At 40.0% G+C, this 21,050-nt stretch overlaps 2 protein-coding genes across 16 annotated transcripts in view; one reads left to right on the top strand and one right to left on the bottom strand.

Annotated features, from left to right (window-relative positions):
• Nucleotides 1–21,050, bottom strand: part of LOC110382231 (transcriptional activator protein Pur-beta-B) — a 28,508-nt gene that overhangs the window by 6,741 nt on the left and 717 nt on the right. For 3 of the 15 annotated variants that reach the window (XM_049849636.2, XM_049849646.2, XM_049849640.2), the window contains exons 2-10: nt 12,961–13,008; nt 9,776–9,894; nt 5,019–5,183; nt 4,052–4,230; nt 1,667–1,702; nt 1,404–1,509; nt 1,062–1,082; nt 851–973; nt 415–510 (exon numbers count right to left, since the gene is read on the bottom strand). In XM_049849636.2, the coding sequence (XP_049705593.1) occupies nt 415–510; nt 851–973; nt 1,062–1,082; nt 1,404–1,509; nt 1,667–1,702; nt 4,052–4,230; nt 5,019–5,183; nt 9,776–9,894; nt 12,961–13,008 (893 nt within the window). Of the gene's footprint in view, nt 1–414; nt 511–850; nt 974–1,061; nt 1,083–1,403; nt 1,510–1,666; nt 1,703–4,051; nt 4,231–5,018; nt 5,184–9,775; nt 9,895–12,960; nt 13,009–20,620; nt 21,038–21,050 lie in introns of those variants that run through there. The other 12 variants (XM_049849645.2, XM_049849644.2, XM_049849637.2 and 9 more) reach the window with 12 other exon arrangements.
• Nucleotides 6,242–9,414, top strand: LOC135118817 (uncharacterized). Its single transcript, XM_064041806.1, has 2 exons — nt 6,242–6,508; nt 6,844–9,414. The coding sequence occupies exon 2, from the start codon at nt 6,845–6,847 to the stop codon at nt 8,660–8,662; it is 1,818 nt and encodes a 605-aa protein (XP_063897876.1). The 5' UTR covers nt 6,242–6,508; nt 6,844; the 3' UTR covers nt 8,663–9,414.

Below are 21,050 nucleotides of genomic sequence, written 5' to 3'. Positions count from 1 at the left end.
CCCCGTGAAGCTCGATCACGATCAGATAAAGACAATAGTATGGGACCCAGCTAGGGTAATCATAAAAGACTGAAAAATATTAACAGTTCCTTTAAAAATTCAGTATGGTTGTTTCAAGAAGATGAGGGATGTAATTTGGGTGTAAATTAAAGCATTTCGTGAAGTGTGAGAGTAAAGCGTCTGTTTCAAAGCCAAGTTCTTGATGACAAGCATAGGTGTTCTCTAAGGCTGCAGCTTGTTAGTGAAAGAGAAGCGACTTATGCTTTTTGTATATTAGGCAAAATAAAGAGTAATTGATGGCAACTGTAACCCAGCAACAAAAAATCTTAGGAAAGTGAATTAAAAATTATAAATTGATTGGTGTGAGGGAGCTGTTGGAAGCGTGAGTGTGTGTGTGTATGTGTGTGTACGTACTATGTTGGAGGAGAGCGGCGCGGACTGGTCGCCCCCCGCGCCGCCCGCGCCCGCCCCGCCCGCGTAGCCCGCCAAGCCCGCGCCGCTAGCCCCCGTCTGTGCCACCAAACACAACTCAGTGCGGCCCTTACATTACATGATCACAATATATCAACATCAACCGCAGCCGACATCTGCTCAAATTATACAACGCCAGCGATGTTCTGGGTTCGGTAAGTTATAAGGCCACGGAGGTACGAAAGATAAGCGGAGATGCCATAAGGCAGGTAAGTCAGGCGGTCCAAACAACCAACCAAAGCGGTCAGTTACTATAGATTGGTTTTAAAAAACGGGAGGGCGCATTTTGGAGCGCTCCTTTCTTAGGACATCTCCGCTCGTGATTTTAATTGTCCATGGATTAGGTAGTGTCGGGTAAGTCGGAGGCGTGTGTACGCACCTGGTGCGAGTCTGCGGGCTGGTGCGCGCGGCACATCTTGTCGCAGTAGTCCGCCAGGATGTCGCGGAACCGCGTCCAACACTTCTCCGGCACCGTGATCGCCGTGCGGAAGTTACTTTTCACCTGCAAACATCAGTTCACATCTTATTCACCTTCACCACTCTAACCTACCCATCGCAGTTCTTATGAATGATGGTAATTTATTACTAACTTCTTTTCTGCCTCCTGCTTGCTTTGGGGGAAAGTGAAAACTGGTTTATTTCTTACTTCTTTGAATTAAATTACTTTGTACGCTCAAAGAGTTTTTGAATTCGACGTTCAGATGATATATGCAAATTTTAAAATTCTGAAACGAAGAGCCCGTTCCCTAGTGGTGGGGGGGCCGGGGCTCTTCCTGCACAGTCGACACAAAAACTCGCTAAACGCGTCCTCTAGTGCAACAAGGAGAAGTCGAACACAAGACACACAGTGCTGACGGACACTGGCGCGGAGTGCAGGCAGTGAGTGGTGGGGTGGGGGGGGGGCATGCGGGGCAGTAGCAGTGGACGGTCACCTCGCTGACTTTCATGTAGATGCCGCGGTTGTTCTGGCCGATGTCGAAGTAGAAGTTCTTGTTGTCGACGCGCAGGTGCCGGCCCTCGGGCAGCTCGCCCTTGAACCTGCAAGCACAGGCGCGTGAGTCGCGGCCAGTCGCACAGCACCTACTCGCGATCGCGCCCTCTAGTACTTTAAGCATCAAACTGAGTACAACAGAGTTTACGTCGGTACAACAACAATAATAAGTACGGCATCATTCCCCAATAATGAAATTCATACCATTCCGGTTCAAACCAAGCCTCAGCCGGATCATCGCTAACGGCGGCAGTGGCAAGAATCAGAAAAAGAAAAGTCCCCGTTAAAAACATAAATCTGACATCAACATTATACACAAGGGATTGGGAACACTACACATAACTAACATTCATTTGTTGTCAGGGGCAGGGGCCTCTGAGAGCTCCACTCTTGTGACCTATGACTATTGTTAAAAACCTATCCAGTAATTGTTTAGTATCGTAGCCCTAGCATAGTCCGTTACGGCTTTCATGCAGAGACTGTTGAAGCTTTTTGTCATGGTGTCTGTGAGCACGTCGAAGGCGCGCCGGTCAAAGACAGTTTGCGATTGCACAGTGGACAAACAGCGCGTGATAACAGATTAAACAAACAAATGATAAGAATCAATAAGTTGAGCGAGCAGTTCCATTAATGATTCCTGTAATCAGTTCGATATCGCGCGCAACTGGGTCGCTGTTTTACGCGATTTAATCACAACGTGCGATAACGCTCTGCGAACCTATCATCTTACTATGTGCGAAACATGCACCACAGCAGTTATTTAGCTAGTTAAGTAACCATAAAGCTTAGAAGAAAAAACTGAAAATAAAGTTTTCTAGCTAATGACAAAATAATGTTAACCCAAGCAATAGCTTTTAAAGTAAGAACTTTATCGAACAGTAGTCGATGTTACAGAAAATATAAAATTGACATAAGTACATTACGTTGGGTTACGTGGGGCTCTAGTAGGTCATGAAGAGTCTATTTATACTCCATCCCTTCATTATTCACATCAAGTATCTGTCCACCATACTCCAGTGCGATACGTGTAGCATTTAAAAGCTAACATAGATAAAAAATCGAAACCATGTATTACTTCACAATTTGGACACTGTAGAATGTAGATCATTCTACATTGCCTATACATAATGACGAAAACTTAGCTCATTGCAGTATCCCTTTCTATCAAACGTCTTCTTTAAAATTGATAGAAAGAGAGAAGAGACAAAAGTAATCGATAAGTAAAATATGTTTATTTAGCGAATAGGTTTCTTGTGGCGGTAACATTTAGGTCACAAGTAGGTGGTGCATAGTGTAAGGGAGATCGATGCCGATCGTGGCACTAACTCAATTATGTATAACTGTTTCAAGACCAGCCCTCGCAACCTTCACAACATGCACTGTTCTCATGTCTCATTTACATGCACAAACATTATTATTACATTTAAATAAAGCCAACTTTGGAAAATCTGTACAAGTACCTAAGCTACCATGATTTAGGAATCAAAAGTTCGAAAAAAGGAAAGATTAGAGAATTGAAACTTTATTTTTTCATACAAAGTTCGCACTAACAGAGGAACTAGTTGCAAAAAAATATAAACAGTATTCCGGATAAGATTACCGGCGACCTATATATTTAATCGTCGCGGGCGTGTATTTAATTTAGCGATTATACTGGTAAGCAGAAGTACTATTGAGGGCGACGACTTTTGCTCAAACACGTGTATGCCATACTAAATAATAGTAATAACAATATCAACTCAGTACCGTTATCGTTTTTTTTTTTTTTTGTAACGGATCGCTTATAGTTCTTCATTCATATATTCGTACCCTAAGTTCAAATGATATACTGAGAAAATGACTACAGAGCACAGTGCTTCGAAGCTAGATTGCGAGTCATTTCAGAACATAGTAGAAGTAGTTCACTGATGAATACGTCTGAATACCAGAATCTACCCAAATATAACTTTTTTGTACGAGTCGCAGTAACGTGCGACTGAGCTGCCTCGCAAACAGAGATGATCTCATCATTTGCTAGTTCACAATCTAGTTCCGTAAATTGTTTGTTTCTTATATCGAAGTTCATGCTTCATCCGAAGTTCAATTCACTCAGAATAACTGGAATTATCTGAAGTCAGACTTTCGCGACCGCGTAATTAATAACATATGTAAGTACATTTCGTTTGTTGACTACTACCGCAGAATTATAGAAAGTTTTAATAGTAAACGCACCAGACAATTCCAGTTGTTCTCAAGCTGTGGGGAGTGACCACGGGGGAAGGAAATATGAGCGGAGTTGGCATAAGGCAGGTTTGTCGAGACCGTAATTTAGGGAGGGCTTAATCAAAACGAACAGTTACTAGACGTTCGGGTTCATTGTCAAATCAAAACCAATGTGTCATAAATTGGTCTTAATTGTTTGGTTTTAAAAACAGGCGGGTCCCAACAAAGGCTTATGAAGAGCAAGTAACGTTCCTCGTCCCCCGAACAATGGCATTTTGGCGGCACTGCTTTCTTACGACATTTTGCGTTATGACATCTCCGCTATTCATTTTGTTCTCCAGTTAGGTGACACATATAAGCATGAAGCACATGTGCGTGCGTACGTACCCTCCGTCATCCGTGCCGAAGTCGTCGAGCAGGTCGGTGAGCGCGTCGCGGAACTCGATCATGCCCTGCGCCGGCAGCGCCACCTGCGAGCGCGGGCCGCCGCGCGTGATGGTCTGCGACACGCGCAGGAAGCGCCCGCGCGAGTTCTCCTTCAGGTCCAGGTAGTAGCGCCGGTTGTCCTGCCGACACATACATCCTGCCACTACAAGCGCACATGACATGTTGCCGCACTTATGTACCGGCTTTGTCAGGAATGAAGACCATCGATAAATCTGTACTACTATACTCGTGTAATGATAGAGAGAGAAAGAGATTTTACTTGTATCTCATTTTTATGACTGCCAAGAAAGGTTAGGCCTTTTTCCAACTAGACTATCTGTCAAGTACATGAATACCAATAAAGATAATGAAGAATCAAAAGATGGTGATAATGATAGACTAGTTTCATTTCAGTTATAAATGTGTATGTATAGTTGCCCCTGACTTGGGCAGGCCTTCAGTCAGTCACGCTAGGCGCTCCAGGTAACCTATCCGGCACTAGATCGCGCTCACTTTCAACTGTATCGGGTTTCTTTTGACGCGATACTATTACTGCTGCCACGCGAACTGTATTCATGTAATCTCTGGGACAACTGACGATGTTCCAAATACATATTTCTCTTACTGTAAGCTGTCTTAGCCCTCAGTGACTCTGTGGTCTGACCGCGCTAGTAGTAATAGGTACTATGGTGATGAGAAACCAGTTTTAGTTATCACTTTTGTATGACTAACAGGTTACAGAAAAACCTGTGCCTGCTGGCGTCATCGCCTAGGCCTTTCCGGTCTAATACGAAACACTTTTCGTTAAACCAGTTTGGGAATATATGCAAAAAGACATCACACTTGAGACCACTGACTTTCAAAATTTTGGAACAGATAAATAGTTTAATTGTGCCTCGCTCTGAATGCATGTACGTATGTATCTCACCTTAAGCATCATCTCGGACTTGAGCTTGCCGTCGTCAGGCACGTTGTCGGGGTTGGGGGGGCCCAGCGAGGAGTAGAAGTCGCTGAAGCTGGACAGGTGGTCGCGGAACTCCGCCGCCGTCGACATCGCCAGGAAGATCTGGCTGCGTCGCCCGTCCGCGCCGATCTGATACACAAACATAATGTTCTCTTGTATAGCCCGATGTGTGGTGACACGCGGACAAACGATCAAGTAGTAAAATGTTTGTCTTCATATACACTTATACGTATGTACCTAGCCATGAACATGTAGTGTGTCTGAACTTTCATAAGAATAAAGTTCAGGCCTATTGGAAATTAAGGAAACGAAGCTGAAATGCTCCATAGTTACACATCTGTGATTGCACTATTACAAGTACCAAATCTGATTACAAACAAGTAAAATGAGAACAATACATGAAGAACGTCTTCTGTCTAATAAGCAAAACACTCTACTGGTTAATTTTAAATTAAAGAATGAATGTAAAAATATTATTTAGATTTTTTCTTTCTTCAGAGCGAAGTAATATTTTCTCCGCCTTTGGGAAATTAGCAGCACAAATCAGGGACTCACTCGGACTTGAAAACTAACTCATTTGGAAAGATAACTTGTTCAAGACATTGTTTTCTTTTCAATTCTTTTTAAAGAATCCTTGGATTTCGTATTCGGAAAACGTCTTGAAGAATAATAATTCATTGAGGAAATTATTCCTGCGAAGATCCTACTTACTGGGATCGTTTGAAGTGAGAGTTTCCTAACTTCCGCGTAGCAACAGCCGTCATCAAACGTGCGTCGGGCGAAAATATTCCTGCTACATGTTTACCTTCTAATTGTTTTACTGACAAATCAAATCTAGGTATATCTTCAGTTATTTTTTCACTGAATCTATTACTAAAATTCGGTAGCTACTGTTTTTAAATCGACAGTCTATAAGAAGTTCGGGATTGAGAAGCCTTCATTTAGGTACTTTCTTCAAACTAGAAATAAAAACTTTTGCCTTTCGAGTCCTGATAAACGTCTCACTTTTATCAAGCTTTTGGCTTCTAGAGAAAAGAAAATTGAATTTCACGCCCAAAATAAATGCCTGTGTGGTCGTTTATCGCACTATCAGCATCAGCTGTAGCTATCTATTATGTAAAACGTTATCGTGTACATAAGCCGTTGCGCAACGTAAATAAATAGCTGTTACAATGCAAACATGAATCACTCACGGTTTTATTAAATTCCGAGGTGACGCCCAATAAATCATTAGGGGAAGGTTGCGATCATTGGACCGCTTCTTTCATTGAACCACTTAAATATTTCGTAAAATCACAACTCCAGAGACGCGTAGGTACGTTAAAAAGCATGTCTTGGGTGGTAAGAGTGGCCCCCCGCAACCTCAGTACCCGCGCGGCAGCCGCCAGTGAGTGACGTGTGTAAATGTGATTGCGGCGCTCCGGATATAAAAAATACGACTAAGAAAAGTTGATGTAAGTATCATAATACTATGATTTAATTAATAGTACATATTTTAATTTGTAGACTGTTTACTTGTATTTACGTTGGAAATAATTATTCTTGTCTGAAGATACTGGTTGTTTTTTTATAACCTAATTTTTACGTTAGGACCCTGTTGCTATCATCGGACTACTAACGTGGCCCTATCATTGGACTGGTCCAATGATAGGAACTTTCTGTTTATGATTTAAATGTAACATTTTTACAAAAACTAGTTGATTTTGATTGTCCCTTGTCAATAATAATAATAATGTTTATTTATGTGATAATAATTACACGTGTATGTTAACGTGATAAATTGTTTCAGAATGGCTACAAAACGAAAGTATTATGCGTGGAATGAAGTAAGCATGAACCTAGCCATTGAATCAGTGCGTAACAATAAAGCAGGTTTGAATGAGGCAAGTAGGATGTATGGAGTGCCTAAAGCCACACTAAAACGAAGATTGGATGGAGTGAATCGAAAGGCTAAGGAATATGTTCAAATAGTAGGATCTGAAGGTGACCTTCCGTCCGAATTGGAAACCGAATTATGTCAACACATCCTTGAGATGGAAAGTAGTTTGTATGGTGTAACGCCTTTCGATATTCGGCAGCTGGCATTTGAACTGGCAGAAAAGAACAATATCAAAAATCGATTTAACAAAGAGAAAAGAATTGCAGGTAAAAAATGGTACTATGCGTTCATGAAGCGGCATCCACAATTAAGTTTGAGACAACCAAGAGCAACTTCAATGAGCCGGGCTACTGGATTTAACAAACCTGCTGTAACCGATTTCTTTAATAAATTAGAGGCAGTATGCGAAAAATACAACATAACAGAAGCTCAGCGTATCTTCAACGTTGATGAGACTGGATTGTCAACTGTCCAGAGGAAAACCAGAAAAATACTGGCATTAAAAGGTAAGCGGCAAGTTGGAGCTATTACTAGTGGAGAACGCGGTACAAATACTACAGCCGTATGTTGTGCTAATGCTGCAGGTAATTTTATACCACCGCTTATAATATTTAAGCGCAAGAGAGCAAAAGACGAACTGAGGGATGGAGCTCCACCTGGTGCGATATTCGCTTTTAATCCAGAGAGTGGATATATTAACAAAGACATATTTTATTTGTGGTTACAACACTTTATTGAGTCTGTGAAGCCGACACCCGAAAAAAAAGTATTACTTCTGTTAGATGGTCATGCTAGCCATACAAAAAATTTAAAAGCAATAACATATGCCAAGCAACACGGCGTCGTCTTGCTTTCATTTCCAGCACATACAACACATAAAATGCAACCGCTGGATGTCTCCTTCTTCAAGCCGTTGAGTCTATACTATATAGATGAAACTGAAAAATGGTTGCGCCAAAATCCTGGAAGAACTGTGACAATGTTTCAAGTTTCAATGCTATTCGGAAAAGCATATTCCCGAGCTGCATCTGTTGGAACTGCTGCGAGTGGCTTTGCAAAGACTGGAATTTGTCCTCTTAATAAAGATGCATTTTCTGACTACGAATTCATTGTACCTGAAAAAGAAAACGATGAGATTTCACCACCAATTGTGTTAGACTTACAGGATGAGATAGATCCACTAACTTTGAATATTTCTTTACTAGAAGAGAATCTAGACGTAACGGAGCCAATAACATGTCAAAATGAAGCTATGACTGCTGAAACTCAGATTGAAACCTTAGCGGTACCAAAGAATATTGATTGTAGTACAGCTGAATCAAAGGAACGCAATTTCGAATTCACAATAAACCAAATATCTCCTGGAGCTAAAAAAGTAGCACAAGAGTTAAGAAAAAGGAGTAAAAAAGCACAAAGTAGCTTGGAACTGACGTCGACGCCTTATAAAACCACTTTAGAACAAGCTATTGTAAGACCTTCAAAACCAAAAAAGCCAAAATTTTCTGCAAAAGAAACTGCATTTTCTAAAAATAAAATAACTGATGAGCCAGAGCCATCAACAAGCAAAGATGCCAAATCAATAAATATCGAAAAATGGTTTTGCAAAATCTGCCTACTGTGTGCAGTTGAAGACATGATTCAATGTATGATGTGTAAAGCCTGGGTTCATGTAGATTGTGCTTGCGTTAAGAAAACTATTAAGAAGTATTTATGTCCTCAATGCAAATAAGTGTTGTTATTTTTGTTGCAATATTGTTTTTAATTTAAAATGTGATTTTATGATAATTAATCGTTTGCATACGTGTAAAAGTTGATCTCATTATGTGTTAAATTTGATCTCATACTCATTCGTTTAATAATACATCGTTGAAACAACAGATAGGCTTTTTAAAGGTATCATTGTTTTCATAATTATGAACTATTTCTACTATGGGACCAACCCTAAAATCGGGAAAAATAATCAACTGCTTCATACATTACCTTCACAAAACTCGACAAAATGTTTGAAGCAGTTAATTATTTTCCCGATTTTAGGTTTGGTTGGCCCCATAGTGCAAGTTATACATAATTATGAGTACAATGACCAATTAAAAAAAAAACTTATTTGCTGTTCAACCCAGTATAAGCTTTTTTACGATAAGGATAGGTATTTTTAATTATTCTTTTTGATGAAGGATTTCATATTTTTTATTTTTTTATTGAGTTTTGTTAATCGCCTTGAATGGACCACTGCCAAAAATTTTCTAAGTCCATTGATAGCAACTCAGTGGTCCAATCAAAGCGACCATGGTCCAAAGAAGGCAACGACCAAAGAAATGTTTAACGTCAATTTTCTCACAAACTGTCAGTTTAAATTAGCTGTGAGTGACATATTATATTAATAAATTTGATTGGAAACAAAACCAAAAATCAGTTTTATTTTATCGCAAAAACTAAAAAAGATATGTCGTACGGAAGTTAAGTGGTCCAATCATAGCAACCTTCCCCTACTAGATAAATCACAAATCTCTCAGAGATCGGAGCTATAAAATAAGTCTTTGCATGATAGGAAAGACTGTCATCCATGACAGGTTTACCACGTAATTCATTCATAGTTCAATTAACAGCTCACTTGGATTTTCAAACATAAACGCTTGAAGAAATAATTGCCTTAAGACAACTTTTTATAGCACAACTTTCATCGCGAACATTTTTGTTCAAGGAGTCCCAAGTTAAGATGTGGTATTAAATTAATATTTCCATAGTCTTCTTTGAAATCTAGTAGAATTGATGTGCAATTAAGATAGGGTGTACAGTACAACAAGCATGCACGCATGCGACAATAGCAGCAGTGATGACGTACGCTCACCTCGGCCACTTTGATGAACCGTCCGCGCCGGTTCTGCTTCACGTCCAGGTAGAACCGCTTCGACTGGATCTGCAGCATCTTCGTCGCCAACTCCTGCTCCTGTGGCTGCTGACCTGCACGCAACCACACCAATGTCCATCATCAATAAACATTGTAATTCAATTATATTACCAAATGATACTACAACTAAAGTATTTTTACATAGAAATCGTTATCCTTTTTCTTTTCCTGCACTATATCCTATACTATATCTTGATGAGAAAGTCTAGACTGTAGATAAAGGAGTAACTATGACGTCATACGCCATCTCCGCGTTCGCCTGCCAGACTACTCCAACCGATAAAATCATAATAACGAAGCAGCGACGGAAAAATATCTTTATGACATTTTATAAGGAAAACTGAAAATATACTTGAATTAAACATTATGTCCCATAAGAAATTCTAAGAAACGAAGTTAATTTGTATCGCGTAACAGGAATTATATATTTCGTCGGAATATGATATAAGAACAATGATTGTATCACAGCTACATGTATTCTGTAATAATGACATAAAAGGTTGAAATATAGGTGTATGTGCGCAGACAGAGAGCAATCAATCGCGTAGTGGCGCGTCCTTTGTCAGTGGTGCAATATCCAGCGCACAGCTCAGCACACGACAAAGAAACAAGTGGAGGCGGCTCGCAGGGCGCATGACCGCCGCCCTGGGACCTCGCCGAGCACATGTCGCCGCAGCCAGCTCGCCACCACGATACAAAACAGGTCGCTACAAGTCGTCGTGTGATGGAGTCGGATGCACGCACCCCGGCCGGTGCACCGGGTGTCGACTACGCCCTTCATTTCGGCTAATTACTAACGACTAGCTCCGAGTCTAGCTAGACAGACAGACGGTAATGGGATAGCTGAAGGGCGTGGCGCCACTTTCAATGACGTTGCGAACGATTTCACTTGTGCGCACTTACTTATTTGCTTTTAATTGCTTAATTGCGAATTTTGTTTGTGCAATAATTGGATATTCGATAATTGGTCTAGGATGCAATAACCGAATTTGAGTCATTAGTATTAGACTGTTTGTATCGTCAAAAATAATTAGAAAAAAGTCTAGGATGGCTGGACATGACACTAATGGTCAAAAGCTATCAAGAACGGGATACTCAAAACTCTCGCCACACTTAAGGACCAAACACATAATTTGCTATTTTACAAAGGAAACACCATACTGTTCACAGATAGCAATTACGTTTTATCACGGCTTGAATGATTAAATACGGAACATTTTTGAGAAGTAGCTACCATTCATTTCAAGCTTATGAAAGGGACGTCTAAGTCAATGGACATTTTGTCGAAAACGCGGACTCAAGTGAGACTGACTACATTCAGCTGGCGGAAGATGATCAATAATAGTAGATTAATTAATCTGTAGTATTGCGAGTGCCCTCAGGCGACCGTCTGCCCTTCGGCAACCTTCGAAAATATGTTGGTTACCGTTGCATAGCAACCGGGTGATAAATGGAATTGCAGATGTATGCCGCATAGTTCTCGCAGGACAAATGGACTGCTGGGCCAGCCGGGAAGGATTCATACTGGGTAACGCCTAGTATCTACACTAATTTTGTTTCTACATTAGGTACCATAGGGTCATAAATTCAATGACTTGTACATTTTCATGACTCAAGAGTGCTCTTCAAAGGAAGAACCGCCGAAATGTGCAACCTGTAAGCGCTTTAAAAAACCCTACAATCACAAAACGGGAGATTCCGAATGCCCTGCTAGAAAAGCCGCTGAATATAGGTACATCAACTCCGTAGACTATAAAGGCGTCTGATAGGCGTCAAACTCTAGATAATATTTAGCTGTAATCATTTTTACACATTATATAATTTCATATTTTACTTAGGGATAGTGGATTACTGATTATTTTTAGGCCCGCATATTTACACTCAAATATTGTATGTAATATTGTAGGTACGCAATATGGATATTTTAATTAGTATGTAAGCATTATAACAAACATGTGTAATAACTCTGTATTTGTCACATTGACCTAGTTTTTAGTAACTAGCAGCAATTTATTGTTAATTAGCTATAAATATTATAATAAGCACTTTTACGCCCGAGACACAGGTTTTTACCTAGTTCGGGCAAATTATACATCAGCACTTTTTAGAATTAGCAAAATATTGTAAAATGATGTTCAAAGAGAAGTAATAAACATTTTATTTATTTATTTTATTTATTTATTTATTTTGGAGAAATGTTATTAGGCAAAAAAACTTTTGCTCAGATAGCTTTTGCTTAACCCCAGTCTCAGTTATTTGGTAACAAGATGATTCAATGAGACCGAAATAAATAGAATTTCTCATTTAAAAATGATAATTGTATTTCACTTAATAGTGCTTAGAACCTAATTCGTAAAAATGTCATTAAGCAATTTCCGGCGGAAACGTCCCTGTTCCTCACGGCCGAGTTGTAGCAGACGCCCCTCCCCCCGCGCGACCTCAGCACCCCCCCGTCGCACCCCGCACCCCCGTACCCCGCGCCGTCTACAAGCTTCCTCATAAAAGATGCCCAGTAATTCTCACCAGGGTTACGTCTCACATTATATTTTAACTCCTAAAGATTTCCTTAGAGAAAAGATAAAACAATGCCTAAATATCACGAGTCGGTTTACGTTGTACTTATGATGACAAAATACACGTGTAACTACAGTTCATAAGTTCCTTGTACCTAATTAAATTTACCTTTTAAGTTCTATAAAAAGTCACCGTAATGACTTATCAACCGAAAAGCTGTTTGATATGAAAATAGATCATTTAATTAGTGAACATCTGTTCCGGGACGACGTTCATTATTTTAAATCGGCCTGAAACTGTCAGCCTGTTATCATGAAAGATATTACGAGTGACAATATAGTAATCGTGCAGAAGGCTCACTCCTTACATATGAAAAAGGTAGCAAGAAGCCTGACATAGCGCTACATACACATTTTCCGAAATTGGCTCACCTCTAGAATACGGTGTCTTTTAAAAAAATCTACATTATACTCTATTATGTACATTGTGCGTTCTCCAAGCACCCAAGACAAAGGAACTTGAAACAATCATTCCAGTCGGTCGCGCGATAGTAGGTGTGAGCCTTCTGCGTTATTTATTGCGCAGCTAAAGGTCATTGAACTTACCGGAGTCAAAATTATTCCCGCCAGCGTCCATACTTTGCCCATGATATTCTGCAACACATCGACAAAGGATCACGCATTAATACAAATGACATAAAAACATATAATGTTGCTATTTATATTTTCTTTATACAGTTAAATGAGGGCGTCATGAGGCGGCTTCGATTTAGGACAGATATTACAAGCAGGAACAAATACTCCACAAAGCCTTATCATGTTCAAGATTCATGTGTGATTTCTGCGTAAGAACACTTGCACTGTTAACATTATCGTTTAGCGCAAGTGAGTGACAAAAGGCAGACGAGCTCGGAAGGTGCCGAGAGGCGTCTGGCGCGCCATGACGACACTGCTGCGTGCGTTACGCAAGACAATTGCCAAATGTGGTGTCAGGCCTGTCACCTCGGCCGCCGCCTCCACGACCTCCCCATACCATTACCATAGGGTCGAATAAATTAAACGCGAATATGTTTCCAACCTCTTTATTGGCGAACTTTACAACATTTTCAACAATACCATGTGAAGATGTGGGATCTTGTAGTTATGGGTGTGATGTCATGTGAACTGGTATGCATGAAAACAAATGACGCAAGATGCAAAGCAACCGCTAACACCTAAAAGCTGTGTACTTCTTTAGCAGTGAACATCGGTATACAAGTTATACAACGTTAATAGTTTCGCTATAAACAGTAATATCACTGAATAAAGAATCGATCGCTTATCCAGAGACCAACAGACATTGTCTTTAATTTGAGGCGATAATTTACAACTTCTAAAGCTTTAATCAGACATTGTATAAAAGAAGTTAATAAACGATTTATTTACTGTAAAATTGTACCTATATACAACTTGCTGCACCTTACATCCTGATATTTCGAATAAAATTCAATTATATTCAGTTTGAGCGATATCTGGTGTGAGAATTTCGGGCGAATATCAGGAGGTCATGAAACTAGGACGAGGTATGTTCGCCTAATAAATTCGTAAGGCAATTACCTCGCTGCAGCTACCCGGGCACGCAACGCACGCTGCATTTCATTACCGACGCTCCATTAGCTGATATAATAATTGCAGGTGCTGGCCGAAACATCCTCCGGAATGCAACGGTAACTTTGCATAGTAATGCGCCCCTCATGTGTGAACAATTACTTAATTACGATACTTGTTGGGTAATCCTTTACTGCCAGGCTTTGTGAGGCTAATGAACTGTAGCTACAAGACAAAATGTTTCTAGTACATACCTACTTCAATGATATGCCTGATGTTGCTTTCCTTGCATTGAAAGTCTGGTAATTGATTTTTTATATCTTACAAGTGTTCAGTATAAGTTTTCGTGTGGCTGAAACGCACCAATTGCTAGCCTTGTAGCTATCTGTCAAATTGACGGGAAAATTCGAGAAAACTACGAATTCTGTTGCACGCGAGCATCAGAACATGATGGATTACTATTAGTCGCGCAGACTTATTATGAGAAGAATTCGCATGTATGTACTATATTGGATGTTATCCACAAATCATGCTTAGGAGCTTTTCATAAACTTACTACTAATTAGCATGTTGCAGAGAAAGAAAAGTGCGAAAGTAGCTGAAAACGAAACCACAATCAAGTGAAAACTTGTGTCCATCTTAATAGGATTTAGACAGATACCAATATGAGGGACTCACTCGTTAACAAAGGACGTAACTACCGCAAGAGAACAAAAGAGGTATTTTCAGGAAAACATAGAAATAAAAGAGGTATTTTCATTAATTTGTGGCAAGTGCGCTAGAGATGATCCTTTATCGAGATTAGGACAGCAATGGGAATGATGGATATAACTCATAAGACGGCTGAATGAATTGTACCGTGCAATTGGAAATATATCAAGGACACATTTACAAAAAAAAAGTATCCTTTTTGCACCGTAGAGCATCGTCACACAAGAATTACAAACGGTACAAGTGTGGCTCAATCACGCATAAATTATTTCAATTTATTTCGCCCTAAGCGAGTATGCAAATCAAAGTGCCACAATAATTTCTCAATACATGAGCAATTTCCCATGATGTAGGCGTAAATGACCTTTTATGATATCGAAAAATATAAGAATTTTAGAACACACGCTTCACTAATGATATTAAAGTCTATTCGTAGAACCTAGCTTAGTAATAATAACTAACAATCTTCGACATTTCAAATAATATAATTTGTATATTATGTAAACTTAATTACAAATTGTAAGGGAACTATTGCCCAGTGCTAGAAGTTTACACAATCTGATGTCAACCTACATTTAAATTACGTATCCTTATTGTACCTTTGTCTTGTTTAATTAGTTTCTATATATTTCTTGTGAATCTCATGATATGTTGTGTATTATCTACGAAACAGCTTCTTCCCTCGGTTATCACAATAACCACATCATATGTAGTGACAGCAATCTAACTAGGTGTTTCTCACGTGAACGCTGACAAATGACAAATGGTCACCCATACATCTACAATTCTACATACCTAGCGTATAAGGGAGGGTTATGAAGGCGATAGATCCGATATCCGATAAGATTTCGTACTCCCACAATTGCTGTCGGTAAGCAAATTTTGGCAATACTTATTATACAATAGAGGCCAGGCCCACTAACTGTGAGCTCATCGCGCGGACTCTCACTGTCAAATACGTCAAAGTAGGACATTTGCGACAACCCGCTACAACGACTGAAGAAATAACTATGTAAACCAGAGCACTGGCAATATGTGCATCCTGGATATTGAGTTGAGAGTGCGTGGTGTACGCAAATCTGTGGTATCACCGAGTCACAGCCGAGTGGTCAGAGGTCGGTCGTGTAGCGTTACGTACACACCGACACCGCGGCCGAGTTGGCCAACCCGCGCTCGACCGGCAAGTGCTAAATGTGCACTGATTAGCAACTCACATATCAATACGCCAAATTCACAGCTTGGGAACAGTCGGGAGCAACGATGCAAGTGCAACATGAACACAAACTTGAGTGAAACATGCGACGGTAACCTTGAGCAATGCAATGAAAACGATCAATGAAGACTGCGACTGCGTGCTGTACACTAACATAATATGCCGATGTAGGTGTTCCACCCGCTGACATTTCTTTCAAATCTAGCTCTTATCCATCATACAACCTAAAAAGATAGTTCTTTCTAACATGTGCTAGCCAACGCCAAGTTGGAACGAATTGTTGACCATTAAGCTCCAAACCAAGTGTAGAAAACCCTATGTATTACTCAAGACAATAACATGAGAGATTGCCAATCATTTTGAAATGCCATAAATAGCCTCACATCAAGTTATCTAAGCAATCAATGCTTATTTTAAGTTATGGCATCGTAAACGGTCTAACGAGTTGCTAATCGTAAACTCTTATTATTTTTGTGAACGTGGTGATGAAATGTATTCTTTGGTCAGCCTTGTTTTCTTTACTACAAAAAATAAAAAACGTAACCACAGTTTCCAACAACCCAAATACAAGAGATGATCTGCAGCAGTCACTTCTCTTGTTATTCACACGTTTTCCATGTAGTGTGCGCATCGCGTGTAGTGTCGCGCAAACTGGACAGACTACTATAAACAGCATGCTTTTCTGTTTGCGTGCTGGATTAAGCAGTTTACGAGCTCGTTGTCTCGTAAAACTTTACAAATTATAAATCTGCACGGATCATCCTGACAGCATATTTAACGTGTGTTCGTCCAACTAATCTGTTGAGCTATAGTTTATTACTCAGACAGACGGAATATTATAATCCGTCTACATAAAGTACACAAGGTTAGGTATTTATTTGGGCCTGACATAACATTAAGTATACCATTAAGGTGAAGACTAGTCAGCTCCAACCCGCTCAGACACTGAAACCCCTCTTAATCCCTCTCCGAGCATGATGTATTAAACAAAAATCATGTGATCCAAAATTATGACGCCATATAAAATTGTAAGCGTCTGTCATAGACATCTTTTGTCAAATTCGTGACGTGGATCTTGCACATGAGGTCCTTCCTGCCTGTTCGGTTAGCACAAGGAAGCGACTTTATCACTTCGCATCGTCCCACATACTCGCGTGATATGACGGCTAAACTTAGATCTTTATAAAAATTGAGAAGCCAAATCTAGGCCATCGTCGTCGTAAAACTGAGAGTGAACGTCGCGATAGCATTAATGCTAAATTCGCTTTTTATGTTTAATTCGTATCCTTTATTGTTAATATAGGAGTGGCATTAATACGCGCGACTCATTCAGGTGGCGCATATTAATAACCCCCTTACGTAGGCACCGCCATGTTCACACCAGGCGTCATTTCTTCACACATTTTTTGCCAGTCTACTTGTAAAGCGTTGCGCATGACCTGAATAATAGCGAACAGCGGCGTAGTGCTCCGGCGCGTCACAAACGTACGCTCACTATAAAAACCTATCAATTCACCAGACAATTAATTGCCAACTCGTAAATGCCGTAATAAAAAGATAACTTCAATTTTTAAAGTCGGTTAAACAATTCGAGAGGCGTCGTGGGGCCCGATCTAGGGTGTCTATCACAAAGTTAAACAGCCAATAAGGTGTGCTAAGAGACACTTGAAGTAGTTATGTAAGTAGTTCAAGGCGGGTCATTGGCAGCAGACGATATTGTTGCAGACATGAGCCAGACGGACAAAAAAGTGAAACCTGTGTTTTTCATTAAAAAAAACCTCAGCCGCAGCATGCTTGGTAATGAATGAAGAAACGAAACGACAGTCACGTTATGAGCCACAACTATGAAACGTTCACTTGAAATTCATCTAATTGTTGTACGGTCGTTTACTCAAATAATTAATTTCGCGCTATTTCGTTACGATTCTTATTTGAGAGCGATTGCAACATTGATAGATTACAAATTGTCTGTCTGGAAGTTATGCCTCTTTTTCAAATGATTAAGTTGATTGAGAGGCGGCTGACGTCATCGCATGTAGCGTATTTTGGCAGCCTCCAGCGAGACCCTAGAGATTGAGCGGCGCTCGGGCATCACGCGCCATTCAAACATCGTTATCTACGTTATTTTGAAATAATACATTCTAAATTCGATGTACGTCGCCTAGCTCTACAGCGGCAGCGGCTCGGTCATTACATAAAACTTGGTTCGGCCTAATAGATTTCACCTTAGCGACGTGACGAGAGGTCCAATCTCGTGGCCCAAGTGAATATGATGCCCTTGACTACATCCACTTGTACTATCAAACTACGCTTTTGTTACAGCTACCCCCAAATGTATTGCGGGACTGAGTTTTAATGTTTGCTCTATCTTTTGTTGTTAATACGCTAAACCGGACCGAGTCAAATGACGGGGTCACCTGAAACCCGGAAAACAAAGAAGAATGTTAATATTGAGGAGGACCTTGCGCTTTCGTCAATATTAACTTGAAGATGAGGAAAATAATTTCCTAAATGTTTTTCAATTACTTAATTTGTTTTAGTAGCAAAAAGTTAAGATCTCGCATAAGGCATTCTGCAAAATTAACTGCTGCTAAAACAATAAATACTAATACAAATAATATGTGTATGAATTTGCATACTAGCATTAAATTGTTCATTACTTAATTAGTTCCAGTAATTCTTAATTTCATTTCAGTTTCATTCTTATTTTTAAGGTGTTACAAAGATCTTGAACTGCTGCTTGGTTCCGGCTTAGTGCAAGCTGTAATTTGATGGTAAAAAAAAACTTCTGAACTTGCTGTTCTCCATGTTGATATTATATCTTTGTATATGCTGTATTAATTCATTTAATCAGTGCAACAAATGGTTAAATGAATGTCTGTAACCTCATGTTGCAATCTGCAAGGGATATTATTGTAGAAACCATATCTAGATCCAATTCATGTCAAAAAGAAATTGAAAGGATGCCAATTTGCAATGTAAACTTACAGAGCAATTTGTTAAATATAGATTCCTAACATGCCTTACATTTTTATATTACTTTTTGACAAATTCGCTACTGGCTTTAGTCATCATCTGCCTAGCCTTTTCCCAACTATGTTGGGGTCGGCTTCCAGTCTAACCGGATGCAGCTGAGTACCAGGGTTTTACAAGGAGCGACTGCCTATCTGACCTCCTCAACCCAGTTACCTGGGCAACCCGATACCCCTTGGTAAGACTGGTTGTCAGACTTTCTGGCTTCTGACTACCCGTAACGACTACCAAAGATGTTCAAATGGCAGCCGGGACCTACAGTTTATCGTGCCATCCGAAACACGGAAGAACTCATTATGACAAGATGGTCACCCATCCACGGACCGACCGCGCCAAGCGTTGCTTAACCTTATGATCGATCGATCCGCGCGGCTTTGACTTAGCTTTAGTCTTCTAGATTAATGAATGCAGCAAATAGATGTGTGAATGAATCAATAACCATTCCTGGATCATTGATGAAACAAATTGTAAATATGAATGTGATTGTTCTTGTAGAAGATCAGCCAGCTGCGTAGGACATATCATAATGCACAAGTCTTCTAAGCAGACCCAGCTGCACTCTAAGTCTAATTGGTCTGCAGTCCAACACAACCAAAGATAAATCGGGCACAGCATTACATTGCCTTTACATACCCTTCGAAGTCTGGGTGTATCACAACTATTCACAACCAACTTCCATACAACAGGCTGTTATGTGGAAATGTTTGAATTTAATACCACAAATAGATTACAGCACATTGTGGGAATTGGACCTGAGACCTCAATCTCAGTGGTCAATCAAATATTAATGCATGTAATGATTGACCTCCAAAAGCCAGGAAGTCACGCATCAGGTAAAAATATAGGCTTTAAAACATTTTGTTTTATAGCCACTAGTTATGTTCTATATAAAAATATTACACCTGAATTGTACTGAAGGTTGCATTCAATGCATTTATGCAGTTTATTGCTGCATGAATGCACTCATGTATGAATCCGTTAAGTTTCCTCTGCATGCACCCGTTGTCAGGTGATTTTCACTGCAAACTTAAAAAAATTCAACATGCAATCATTGTAATGCAATCCAGAATGTGAAATAAATTTTAGTTTTCCATAATGAGGAATGTATTACCAACAATGCTGTTTTTGAATATAAAGAGTACTTTAGATATTTTGAATGCAGTGAAGCTGGTAAGCAGCTTGCTGTCATCAGCTGTACTGCTAGGATTGGACTGAAGACCACTAACTATACTTGTGGCCACCATGTTCACTACGTCACAGTACACAAAGAGAATGTCTGTGAGGAGCCGCAGCTATGTCACTTTGTCAATGAACTGGAGAAAGCCAATTGCTTGACAACCACATACAAAGATACAGCTTACACTCACAGCTGTAATGTGATTCACATTGACAATTTGTATAATATGGAGTTGCACAAACAATGGTTACAAAACAAGATTTGAACAAAAGTAATGTAATATGAACATGTTCTATGGACAATGAATTACTGGAATAGCTTGCAGGGGCTTCATACGCATTGTGCTAGCTCGGCACTATTATATATTGAGATTTTCTTTCTGAAGAAGCAAAATATCATGCATGCAAGTAATATATGTTTGGATTATTTGAATTTGAATGTTTATAACGATTGAATCCATGTATCATGATGATGTAGTACATAAGCAATGAACTAGATGATGGATGATAATGCTCAGTGGGGGACAGGCTTGCAGCCTCACTTACAACACACCTCACAGCTACTGTTGACAACACTTCACCACTCTCTCATGTTCTTGATGCAGTATACATGACAATTTCAGCAGATCACACACTTAATCAATACCAATCTTGCAGCAAATGATGAACTGAAGCATTCTCCTTTGTTCACAAGCTCAGTTCCAGCAGGTGTAAACTCAAGTCTTTGTTCTTGTATGGTGGCTGTCTGCAAGCAGCCACTGGGCACAGGACACACTTTCACTATTGCACAAGGGATGACGGGCGCTTCGCGGGCGGCGCACTCCTCACCAGCGCGGTACGTCCTCGGCGAGAACAAAGAACTTGCTTACGAGATGTGCTAGCGCCGCGTCTGCCGATACCGGCTCAATCACACCGATTCTAATAAGATTAGCGAGGTCAGTGGGTAAGTATGGAGAGGCAAGGGCCAGGGGAGGCG

The sequence above is a fragment of the Helicoverpa armigera genome, chromosome 26 (genome assembly GCF_030705265.1).
Source record: "Helicoverpa armigera isolate CAAS_96S chromosome 26, ASM3070526v1, whole genome shotgun sequence".
In the NCBI taxonomy this organism is placed as follows: Eukaryota; Metazoa; Arthropoda; class Insecta; order Lepidoptera; family Noctuidae; genus Helicoverpa; species Helicoverpa armigera.
The sequence above is the reverse complement of the archived record's forward strand: the minus strand, read 5'-3'. Positions and strand labels throughout refer to the sequence as shown.

Coding starts and splice junctions, on each gene's coding strand:
- LOC135118817 (XM_064041806.1), top strand. CDS start 6,845: ATGGCTACAAAACGAAAGTATTATGCGTGGAATGAAGTAAGCATGAAC.